The following is a 12,804-nucleotide window of genomic DNA, read 5'->3' as shown; positions in this document are numbered from 1 at the left end:
TTTTTTCTTTCATAAGCAGTGCAACAGTAACATATTTTATCACAGCATTCAGTAAAATCTTTTTGCCCAATAGGAACACAGCATATGAGGACACTATCAAATAAAACAGCTGTGTGTTAGAGGCACAGGAAGTGCATTCAAACCATTCAAACACAAAGCGAGCAGGAAAAGAAGACGCTCGCCAGGTATGTTGACTTTGAAAACATTTCTCGCCTTGCCTTTATGTTTATTTAGGATCTACACAAATAGTTAGGCTATATCCTATCGTATGATAATTTAATCAGCCCACGTTATGACTGAGTGACCTTTAAAAGAGTCTACAAGTTTTGTTGTTCTTCTGTAGTAGCGGATCCCGTATGAACACAACTTTTACTATCTGAGAGGTTTTAATGGGAACAACTGGACGCGGTCTGTGTTACAGTGGTAATAATTTACTTGTTGCTGTGTTGGTTCACAAGAAGCGCCGCTTAAATATACAACAGCTGGAGTTTTATGAACGTGTTTACTCAAAACGAAGAGAGAGAGAGAGAGAGAGAGAGAGAGAGAGAGAGAGAGAGAGAGAGAGAGAGAGAGAGAGAGAGAAATTCATTTTAATGGCCTCCACGTTTTCTTCATTTGCGTCTTTTCCTTGTTTTTAGAGAAATGATTCGTCCTTTCGAGTTGAAGCTAGGCTAGTATGTTTCTGGTCACAGCTGATCAGACTCATCAGCAGGTTTAACAGCTGTAGAGACGTTGATGGAGTTTTGTGGAGCAAAGGCAAAGGTATCACTGACAGAGCAATTGCTGAAGAACTGGAGAAATTAAACATCGTGAAAAGAAAAATAATATTTTGAGTAAGTGAAGAAATTTGTTTAGGTTGATCAGACCCACAATTAACAAAATGTTATCTAGATGGAGAATCAAAAACATGAAATATATGGAGTGATACACTTAAGATTAATTTGTAATCTGTCTCCACTCTGTCATGTTATGATGTGTCAGATCAGTGTGATCAGCTGCAGTTCCCAATTAATAACTGTTCCAAGTGAACGCTGCTCATTTATCATTGCTCATGGCTCCTCAGGTGCCCTTGTTGCTCCCTAAAGCAGAAATAAGTGCTTTGGGGAGCAAGATTATCAAGAACGTCACTTTTTTCTCCCAAACAATAGATTGTTCAAGGAAAAACGTTGTACCTTGAAGCTGCTGTTGTTTGTTATTATTCTTATCATCTTTATTTTTATCATCCCCAAGCAATTTCAGGTGTGCACACACACACACACACACACACACACACACACACACACACACACACACACACACACACGTTTACATTGGTAGAAGACAGTAAAAGTAAAGTTAATTTTGTTTATGTAAGGTAAATATGAAAAGGCCTTATGCTTTTACTATATATTTTATGTAAATTCAACGACCTTAGTATGATATTGTCAACCCACCTTTAATCATATTGTGGCATGGAGGTTTCCTACACGGGGTCTTGAACCTCGGTCTCTCAGACCATGGACAATAGCACAAAGAGTCAAATTGTTGGCCAAGGCCCAGTGCGTCTCGTCGTCCAGGGCTGATTCATGATTCTTTGATTCAAACTTGAAAAAATGAGGCACTGTTAATTTATGTTCCTTATAGTTCATGAGGTATTACATTAATGAAGTAATGCTTTTTTTTTTTACCTTAAAGTGTTACTTGTTACTTTAAAATTTAAAATGTTGTCTACCTCTTTGTTATTTGTGAAAGAAACATGTCATCCCAATAGAGTGCACAATCTTTGAGACCTGACATAATTATACTGAGATGCTCACATCCAGCACATTTGTTGACCTCTTCAGTGCTTGCCTGAGGTGAAGTGTGAGTTTGCCAAGGCAACAAAATCAAAGCTGGTTTCAGTATTTATCTTGGCCATTTTTAAACTCACACATTACGTCATTTTTCATTAACTGCAAACATGGACATTTAACCTCTTACTTTTTCTAATTCCAGGATGTTTCGCCTGAATGATGGCCACTTCGTCAGGGAATTCAGAACTTTGCTTTTCCATCACATTATCTTCCTTCCTCTGATACAGTCTTCTATAGGTAATATATGCATTCTACATTTTACTGGGTGTTTAATTAGACTGATCAAATTTGCCTTTCTCTTTTTCTATGCCACACATAAAGTGTAAGAGACATTTTTATTAATGTTTCATTTCACCTACCACCACTTGGGGGAGTGGTGCCGCTGTCAATTAGGCATGTGTTAACATAACCAAGGGCTTATTTGTCACTGGTGTTGCTAACTAGAAAGTAACTGTGCAGCAATGGATGTAAACAAATTATAATACATTTTTCTTTGTCTATGTTTGAAAATGTACTTATTACAGAGGAAGTGGGTGTACTCTGTTTTATATTGTAATACATAATATATATAGTAATATAGTTTCAATTAAAACAAACCTACATTTTATCTAGGTTATACAATGCTGTTTTCAAGTATATTGAAAACAGAATTCAAGTATATTGCTTACTTGAAATGACGAAAAACATTTTAGATATACAGCAGAAAAAGTTGATGTGTATGTGTTGCTGTCATGTTGACCAGAACCTGGTAAATAAAGTTTATTTTTATATTGGCAACGTGAACTAACACATTCTTTCTTCACAGGTGAGGTTCAGATTATTGGCTCATCTCAGCCAATATTGGCAACAGTTGGTGATGACATCATTTTGCCGTGCCACCTGAAACCTGCTGTGGATGCTTCAAACATGCCAGTGGCTTGGTTGAGACCTGACCTGAACCCCACAGTTGTCCATTTGTGGAAGGAGGGTGCAGAACTTGTATTTACAAAACACATAGACTACGACGCAAGAACATCTCTGTCTCTCAGAAAAATGAAGCAGGGAGACATTTCATTGACACTACATAAAGTGGTGCTGACTGATAATGGCACATACAAATGCTACCTCCAAGTATTGAATATTTCATCTTCCGTAGAGCTTGTTGTCGGTAAGTGGTTGTAATGCTTATGTTGTGCAGGCTTAATTTATCCATTTTAGCATCACAGTTCAATTATGAAAATGAACTAAAAGTAACTGAAAAGCAGCTAGTCCACATAATTCATCCTGACCTCCTAAAATATCTAGTATAATAAACTAATCATTTTAAATACATGCAATGTGATATCTAAAATCCCTTTTACAATAATCCAATATGCCAATCCATAAGAAAACTATGAATTAATCATTAAAGGATGACTAGCTATATTGTATACATTACCAGTCAAAAGTTTGGACACACTTTCTCATTGATGTGAATGGGAATGTGTAATCAAACTTTTGACTGGTACTGTATGAATAACTCTTTTTCTGGTTGCAGCTTAATCCTTCTGTTTTTATTCTTCAGCAGTGTTGCACAATATGTATGTCTACCAAAAGTATAATAGTACATAGTTGTTTTCTAAGATGTGCAAAGCTGGCACATACACACTCAAACAAATGCAGTCAAATGGACTTGAAACCTAATAGAAAAAAACACTATATATTCCATATTGAAACAATGCTCCACATTTAACTGCATATAACTTACAATGATACTACTTTTTCATGTATCTCCTTTTACTCATTGTCAGGTGCTGTCTCCTCACCTGTCGCCACCATAGCTCAAATGATCAAAAAATCCTCCAGCAAAGTTATTTTACAGTGTGAGTCTAAAGGCTGGTATCCACAGCCTGAGGTGTTTTGGCTGGATGATGAGGGAAACCTCCTCTCTGCTGAACCTACAGAGACAGTCAGAGGTCCTGATGGTCTCTATACTGTCAGCAGCAGAGTGACTGTGGAGAAGAGCCACAGCAACAACTTCACCTGTAGAGTCAAAACAAACAAACACACCAGAGAGACACACATTATTGTTCCAGGTAGAAATTAAATGAAATTATTATATTTACATGTTGTTGATTGTATCTCATATATAAATATGTTTTTGTTCTGTGTTTTATTTTTTCAGATATACTCTCAGTCTCGGACCAGCCTAATTCCAGTTCTTCTGTTCCTACCATCATTGGTGTGATTGTTGGCATCATATTTATTATTATTGCAGTCCTTGCTGTGTGGAAATGGAGACAAAACAAATGCAGTAAGTCAGAAACTTTTAAAAGGGGATATATTATGCTTTTCATGATTTTCTGTCCTTAATATACTTGATGTAAAGATGTAATAATGCTCACTGCTAGTCAATTATGAGAGCTTAAACCTGGTCTTGACTCTCCTTTGTAAAGTTACCTCTACTTCGTCCTCATAATGACGTCAGGTTATGATTTAATCAGTCTTTCTGGACTAGATTAACAGTCTCAAGAACAAGCATCTCTTCAGGTTGGTACAGGCAGTTTAAAACAAGTCCGTGCAGAGTTTGTGTAAGGTTAGGGTTAGTCTTACAAAATAGAGTAAGAGAGGTTTAGAATAATAATACATAGATGTTCTCACATGCAATGTCCGTCTTGCTGATCGGCACGTCAGAACAGAAGCTGGGTTGTTTTTTATGTCGCAAATAGGAAGTGGAGCAGGTGGACCAAAATGCAGAGAACGCAAACAGGGCTGAGTGAGGCTAAAGAAAATGTTTTTAATAAAGGCTTCCGTACAGGCAAACATAAAACAGGACTAAAATATATGCAAATCAGGCAGAGAATCGAACAGAGACTGAACTGAAAACCAAAACCTATATACAAACATATACAAACAGGACACAGGTGAAACACAAGGAAATTAACTAAGGCAGGAAAACATGGGAAATAAAGATAACCCCACAAAAGGAGAAAATCTTTAAAAAAAAAGACAGGAACTAAAACACAACAGAAACTACAGATAGGACATTTTTAAATATATTTTAATTGTAATATCTTCCTATAATCCAATATATAATCCTATAATATATAATCCTATAATTTTCGTGTTTTTTCTTCACACAGAGGCAGCTAACAGAGTGAGAGAGAATAATCACTCTACAAGTAACAACCCATCGGTTCAGTATCACGCTGTGGCACAAGGTCCTCAAACAGAAAAAGAGAATGTGAGGTGTAGGATTCATCTGCCAACCCAGGAGGGGAACTGGAACAATGAGGTTCTTATCTCCTTGATCTTTCTGCATTCATTGTGATGTCCATTATTACAGTAGCACACTGCTGCCACTACCATTTCAGAAAACAAACTCAATTTCTTGTAGAATGGATCATTTAATCTTGTTATATCATGGAACTTTAAGTTTTTCACAAAATCAACGTATCTAATTAGAACAATCCTCAGCCTAATGTGATGACCAGTAGCAAACATGTTATATGACCATTGTTCAAACGCCCTATTATGTTTAAAAACCAATCCCAAAAGGAAAGTTGTACCAATGTGGACTGGACGTTACCTAGCCTTCAGCTGGACATCTTCCCAGGATGTCAAAATATGTCATTATCATCATCAATGTGCCTATTTAGCTGCTCTGCTAAGGTTTATGTACATTGCAGCCTTATACATCCTATATGTCTAGAGTAACAAGTCAATATGCTCTACTTTCTAAAGTGGTCCCACTTATGTCCTGGTCTATTTGTTATACATGTTAACAAAGTGTCACTTTTAGGATATTCCTGATAATAAATTATAAAACCAAACACACAGCAAAGATATCAAGTCTCTTAATTAATACAATTAATTATTTTTACATAAAAACACTGAGTCAATACTGACATGCAGAGAGAATAATCTCCAGTCTACAATTAATAACACAGAAGTTCAGGACCAGACTGCAGATATATTTGCTCAAACAAATGGTTTTTGTTGGCCATAAAGAGCAAATGGGACCAGACACATAAGCAAATACACTAAGGAAACCAAGAGTGGAAAAAGTGAACACATGACATGTGTGACAGTATGTTCTATATCATGAAATCATAAAATGCTGGTAGATACAGAACAGTTTATTGTTGACTCGCTTGTGTATTCTTTCATGACAGACTGAGGTGGATGAACAGAACGGGGGGGGTTGACATTCAACTGCCAAACCAGGAGGAGCAAGAGAGCACAAACAATAAGGTTTATCTTATCCCAGGACTTCCAACAATGTTTTTTTTTTTTTTTTTTTTTACCATTAATTGGCTTATTTCAATCAGGATAAGCCAGAGAATTAAGCAAAAAGAGTTGTTTATTATACAGATTATATTGATGATTCAGTCCTGAGCAGCAGCAATATAGATCCTCCATGGAGTCTAGACACTGATTGTTGTGTGGCTGATGACTTCTGCTGAGACTGATCAGGCTAATAAGGTTGATGAAGTGATGCACTGATGAACTTGAAGAACCTGGGTGGTGATGGGGAGGTGGTGGGTTATGCAAAACAGCATTAAGAAAGCACTAAAGCAGAGAGGGAGAAAACATATTTTAAAAGACAGCTGCAATATGATAGGCTAAAGATAAAAGTGCAAGGACATTATGAGCTGTGAGAGGGATCAGAATAACAGTAGGATAAGAAATAAAACTATAGACACGAGCATTCAAAAAGATGGTCTTCCTGGCTGAACTGTCACTTAGCTTCATTTAACTAATCTGCTATGGTTTAAATATATGTTTCTGTGTGTTGACTCACTGGTGTATTTTTTTCATGATAGACTGAGGTGGATGGACAACATGAACACATCCCACTCTCACGTCAGAATGTGAATGGAGATATTCAACAGCTGATCCTGGAGGAGGAGCAAGATATCAGGAACAATGAGGTTTATCTTATCCCCTTAATCCTTCTGGGTTCATTGTGCCCGTTACTACAGCAGCATACTGCTGCAGCAAAAAGAAAGGGGGAAAAATGCCAGTTTCTTGTAGAATTAATCATTTGTTTGGACGTATGTTTGCTTAGTTGTCAGCAGCTACCTCAGTACCCCCTTCCAACTAAAATGCCAATGAATACTATGGGAGGGAGACACTTTTGTCCCTGCAGTCAGATTATATCACTGTGGTTTAGTCTTATTGATTTTTAATGAATTATCTTATGTTTTTTTGTCCTACAGCTGTTGAATGGTCCTTTCGGAAACTGCTTTCCTGGCATTTTTCTGAGTCTTAAATACACATGCTGTACCATCAATGATATACAAATGACATCTAGCTAAAAAAAAATGGCCCCACTTGCCTTTTCAAAATAAAATGTGTCATCTGGTGTTTCTTCATTTTGCCCCTTTGCCCAGATGAGAAATGTCCTCGCAGAAACCTTGAGGAAGCTTGAGGAAGAAAAGAACAAGAGCAAGGCATTTGAGGATGAGAATAAAATGGTAAATCTTTTCATCTCAACCTTTCAAATGATTCTAATGACATTTGTTATTTGTGGTGAAATTGGACAGCTGTGATGAGAATTAATGCAGTCTCTGCTGTCTGACATCTCTCATGTTGTGTCTCTCTAAATCTCTCTATCTCTCTATCTCTCCTCCCAGTTGAAAGAGAATCTAGAAAATGTGCAATTGCAGCTCGAGGATGAGAAGGAGAGGAGTGACCAACTGGAGAAAAACCTAAAAAATGTCACTCTTCAGGTAACAAATACATGATATAGTGTTGACTAAGTACTAAGTGTTTGTTTGTCTAAGTTTATTCCATTAGCTCACACACACACACACACACACACACACACACACACACACACACACACACACACACACACACACACACACACACACACACACTCACACACAGCACAAAAAGTAAGGGCATTTATATATATATATAAACACAACAAATAGGGCCTGATTTACAAAGATCCCAAATAAAGGGTAATAAATTGCGGGTGCAGTGCAACGGATTGCACGTTTGGTTATTGTGTGTTTTGCAGATGATTTACTTAAAATAACTGCTCAAAAGACAAGAGGTGAAGACAGCAGTATTTAAATGAGGGTTTTGTACATCTTAATGGAGAGTTTGGACGAGCAGAAAGCTGGGAAGCGCAAAATGAAATTTGATCCTATGGAATTGGAGGTTCAAGTGGAAGAGGTTAACAAATATATTGAGTCATAGCAAAAAAATATTACCAGAAAACCCACCGTATGAGTATTTGTGACAAAGTCAATGCTGTTAGTAAAACCAAATAATATTCCACTTCCACAAATTATTAACACAGGTGGAAAAAATCTGTCCTGTGTGTATTCTGTCATTGTGCCTCCGTCTCCTCGTCTCCATAGTAACAGCTGGTTAATACCTGCCCTTCAAAGGTATTATTTATAGACGCAGTTAACATCAGAAAAAATACCTTCAGGTTTGGTAAATCACAATGCGTGTGCTAAATAACATATTTGCATTTTCTCCTCCCTGTATTTTGTACCCTGGGGTTAAAATGCCTCATATTACATATTAATTATGGCAAACGTACTTAGGGCCTGATTTACTAAAGGTTTGCGTGTGTAGAAACGTGTGCAAACTTGACATCACCCGCAAAAAATGTGCAAGCTGATCTACTAATGCAGCGCACTGAGGTTTGCATCTTTCAAATGTGCAAGATAGTACGCGCTGTCCATTTAGTACGTTTGCTATAATGAATGTGTAATATGAGGTGATTTAACCCCAGTGTGCAAAATACAGAGAGGAGAAAATGCAAATATGTTATTTAGCACGCGCATTGTGGTTTACCAAACCTGAAGGTAATTTTTCTGATGCTAACTGCGTCTATAAATAATACCTTTTGAAGGGCAGGTATTAACCGGCTGTTACTATGGAGATGAAAAGATGACACAATGACAGAATACACACAGGACGGATTTTTTCTACCTGTGTTAATATTTTTGGAGTGGAATATTTTAGGTTTTATTATCAACAACAACAGCTTTGTCACTAATAATCTCCCATATGTGGGTTTCTCTGGTAATATTAGTTGTTGTTATAACTCAATATATAAGTTAACCTCTCCACTAGAACCTGATCACATTTCATTTTGCGCTTGCGGGCTTTCTGCTCGTCCAAACTCTCCATTAAGACACAAAACTCTCATTTAAATACTGCTGTATGCACCTGTTGCACCTGTTTTCATTTACGCAGTTATTCTTAGTAGATCACCCGCAAAACACACGCAAACAAAACGCGCAATCTGTTTGGGATCTTAGTAAATCAGGCCCTGAGCGCGTACTATCTTGCACATTTCAAAGACGCAAGCCTCAGTGCGCTGCGTTAGTAGATCAGCTTGCACATCTTTTTGTGGGTGATGTCAAGTTTGCAAACGTTTTTACACACACAAACCTTTAGCAAATCAGGCCCATAGAGTTTAGATATTCTCCCTATTTGTTGATAGTTTGTGCTTATTCTTTAACAGACAAATCTTTTTGTGTGTATGTGTCTGTATCTTCCAAACTTCTGCAGCTGGTAGAACGCGATAACAAGCACAAAGATTCAGAGCTTGAGGTTGAGGAGCAAGACACTTCAGAGGAAAGTGATGCAGAGCATAAGGAGTCAGAACATGAAGATTCAAAGCATGAAGATTCAGATATGGATTCAGCAACTGAGTGCTCAGACTTTGATAATTCTAGGCTTTAGAATTCAAAATTCGTCCTACCTTTTAGCAAACCTCCGACTAATAAAGGACATGACAGATCTCAGTTAAAGCACTCTGCTGAAAGTCCTCCTTCCTGCACAGTCCAACATGAGCAGGACTCAGCCTCAACCAAACAGACCACACCTGAAGTGGTACAAGCCCATGCTGTCTATATGTGATAGTTGACCTTTTCTTCAGCTGACTGTACACCAAATGCATTATTTGCTGCCTCAGATTTTACTTATCAACTTTAATCTTTGATATTTGTACCTTCATCTCTATTAACTTTGTATGGATTTTTTAGGACTAATATTCTTCTTTTGGCATCTGTTGCTTTTTGACATTGCATTGTTTTTCTTGCATTTTTAAGCTCTTTTATTTTGCTCTGTGAAGCACTTTGGAATCCTTTCGTATAAGGTATAACAGAATTGTGTAAATTATAGATATTTGTTATTGTTATTAAAGTTTCTTTGTAAAATTATCATTAATGCTGAATTATTACTGTTCTGCACTGGTTAGAGTACCTTTTAGTTAGAAATAATCTGTAACAGTCAACAAGTGTAGTGGAAATCCAGACAATAAACAGCTGAATTGCTTGTCAAGACCAGGCGGGGAGTTCCGGTCCTACGCTGAAGTATCTTAAAACTGCATTCTATCAAAAGGCCACCAGGGGGCGACTGTTTTGGTGTCAAAACAACTTCTGTCTCTATACAAGTCAATAGAGAATTCATCAACTTCTCACTTGAAAAGTGGCTCCAGTCTGCCTGCCATGCTCAGCACAGAGGGTTTCTTTGTTTTAACACCCATTTTGGAAGGCAGTGCTTTGTTGGTCAAGCCTTGACAAAACAAACCTTGTTGGAAGCTACAACAGAAACGTGTGTAAGAAGCCAATCTGAGCACACTGACAGCTGGAAAAACTGACGGACAGAAAATGTGTTTTATATTAAATGTAATATCTAGGTGCATTAATTAAAAGTACTCAAGTTTACTGATAATCCCATGTCATTGACTTTATTTTTCAAACAGTTCAGTTTGCATTGATTGATTTATTTTGGTTGGTTGCTGGAGATATCAGCCAGTGACACCTGTGTTAACTAGCAGTAGGTAAGAAAGAGAACAGTAATAGGGATTTTAGAAAAAAAACAAGAGAGAAGAAGAAGAGAAACACTTTGACCGGTTGCAGAGAGACTTTAGGAAAGATAACCTGGTCTATGTTTAAGTAAATGGACAAAAAGTGTAGCTGTGAACAATACCAGTGTACCAGTGTCAATTTTCTTCACACACTGTAATTTAAACCCTGTGTGTGATCCTAATGTGTAAAACTTCAAACTGAGGAATTCTGGTCTAAAGAGATACAGCGAAAAAAGGTGAAAGAAAAGAACACAACAGAAAGTGAAATTCTGCAAATTCATGTTAGGTGAACTTATGTGACTTGAGTGTATTTACAATTTAACTGAATTTGGTGTGAAGTCTGACTGGACCCCATGAGGGTCAGTGGGGACCATGTGTAGTCTGTTAATGGAAAGTTACTGAACTATATGTGTATAAACTTAGTGTGTCTGCTTCAGCTCAAACCCACTTAACAGTCTCATGTTGGTCGACCACAGTGAGTTTATTTTAAATATGAAGCAGCAGCTCTGCTCTTGCAAACAGACACCAAGGTGGTTTAACTGCCTCGCTTCAATGAACTGCTCACTCTTAAAAATAAACATTGGCTCATGGTAAATTGACAACATTTACATACATCTCTATTCTTCTAACCAGTCAAAGAGCTTTTTATGCTACAAGCCACATTCATGTACGTATTCACACACTGATGTGCTAGCTATCACGCAGGGTGCTAGCACAACCATCATGAGCAATTTGGGGTTCAGTATCTCGCCCAATGACAATTTGACATGTGGACTGGAGGATTGAACCACCAGTCTTCAGATTAGTGGAAAACCTGCGCTACCTACTGAGTCACAGCTGCCCCCTGTAATCTGAACATCAAACACCCCAAATATAGACTGATGATGATAAACTACATCGTCCCTGTTTAAACATCTTCAGCTCGACTATTTAAAATTGTACACTCATTCCAGGTCAAATGCCACTTATTACTGGATATGATTGTTTACAGGTTTTCATTATGAACATATGCAGTCCAAAATGCTCTTAAATGCACACAATTTTAAGAGAAATGAAACTCAATCAAACAGCTGGAAATGTCTGGATTTTATGTCTAACATATGAATGATATCTGTGTGTGATATACATGATTAAAGGACTTAAAGTAATTAAATCACTGGCTGAGTGTAGTATTAACTTAGCAAAATATGCTCTGAATATAAATGTTCTTTCCTTCAGTCAGGTGTCTCTGCTCTTGTTGACCTGTAAACACAGAAATTACAATTATTACAAAATCATGGAGTCTAAAAGATCTTCACGCGAATAAATTCTGTTATTAGTTTTAATTCTAGACCTAGAAGTAGGACAAACAATTAGTGATTTTCTACTATGATAAGCTCATGTCCAACCACAAATGGGTAAATCATCCAGCTAAACCTGCATGTTAGATTCAAAAGTATCTCTAGTTGAATAAAAACACTGAATGTTACACTTTGTTTAGACTTTCCAGCAGCTATCCTATTTGTTGGATATTGGTAAACACTGCTATGAAGATATTTTCAGTCTCTTCAGTGCTTGTAACATGGTAAGTGTTAGTTTTTAACTGGTATTCCTCATAAGGCAGAAATTCCATTAAATACAGTAAATATAAAAATAAAGAGTTTTTGTACCAGCTGCAGTCTTACCCAGATGTTATACCTGTTGGGTATCTGCTCCAGACACATTTGGTTCTGTTTTGGAAACAAATTATAATAATAAAAAAAAAAAAGCAGAAGCATTCATTCTCCAACAGTTAATGAGACTTTGTGCAAAACATCACTTTTTTTTTGTTTGTATCTGTAATCTTGATGGAAAGTGACGTACAAAAGTTTGATCCCGAAAAACTAAAATATTGATCTTGACATTAATCCTTCCAGCCTACCTCTCTCCTTTGTTACATTAACATATATATCCTCTTCTGGACCAACCACACCATCATCACCTATGAAAACAAAAAAATTAACATTCGACTTTCATCTGCTTTCAAGGCCGAATTTATGTTTAATTTCTCAGCTGTTTTGCATGTGCATAAGAAGTATTGTATTTAAATCAAAACCTTTTACACCACTTATGGCTGCATGTGTTTAAGTGCTGTCGATTAGCTTCTTTAATAGCAAATATTATGTAAAAAAAAAAAACCCAGAAGCA

The 12,804-nt window shown here is 37.0% G+C and overlaps 1 protein-coding gene across 1 annotated transcript; it reads left to right on the top strand.

Moving 5' to 3' along the window:
* The first annotated feature begins 154 nt into the window (after positions 1–154).
* Positions 155–10,027, top strand: LOC134006111 (butyrophilin subfamily 3 member A2-like). The gene is made up of 10 exons (XM_062445192.1): positions 155–185; positions 1,975–2,069; positions 2,638–2,979; positions 3,602–3,886; positions 3,976–4,104; positions 4,934–5,085; positions 6,617–6,724; positions 7,187–7,270; positions 7,430–7,525; positions 9,336–10,027. The coding sequence occupies exons 2-10, from the start codon at positions 1,976–1,978 to the stop codon at positions 9,507–9,509; spliced, it is 1,464 nt and encodes a 487-aa protein (XP_062301176.1). The 5' UTR covers positions 155–185; position 1,975; the 3' UTR covers positions 9,510–10,027.
* Positions 10,028–12,804: the final 2,777 nt, after the last annotated feature.

This window comes from Scomber scombrus, chromosome 23 (genome assembly GCF_963691925.1).
Source record: "Scomber scombrus chromosome 23, fScoSco1.1, whole genome shotgun sequence".
In the NCBI taxonomy this organism is placed as follows: domain Eukaryota; kingdom Metazoa; phylum Chordata; class Actinopteri; order Scombriformes; family Scombridae; genus Scomber; species Scomber scombrus.
The sequence above is the reverse complement of the archived record's forward strand: the minus strand, read 5'-3'. Positions and strand labels throughout refer to the sequence as shown.

Bases quoted from the DNA above. Each gene is read 5' to 3' on its own strand.
- LOC134006111 (XM_062445192.1), top strand. From the start codon at position 1,976: ATGTTTCGCCTGAATGATGGCCACTTCGTCAGGGAATTCAGAACTTTG. The intron at 4,105-4,933 runs GTAAGTCAGAAA...TTCTTCACACAG, and splicing joins ATGGAGACAAAACAAATGCA to AGGCAGCTAACAGAGTGAGA. The intron at 7,526-9,335 runs GTAACAAATACA...AAACTTCTGCAG, and splicing joins TAAAAAATGTCACTCTTCAG to CTGGTAGAACGCGATAACAA.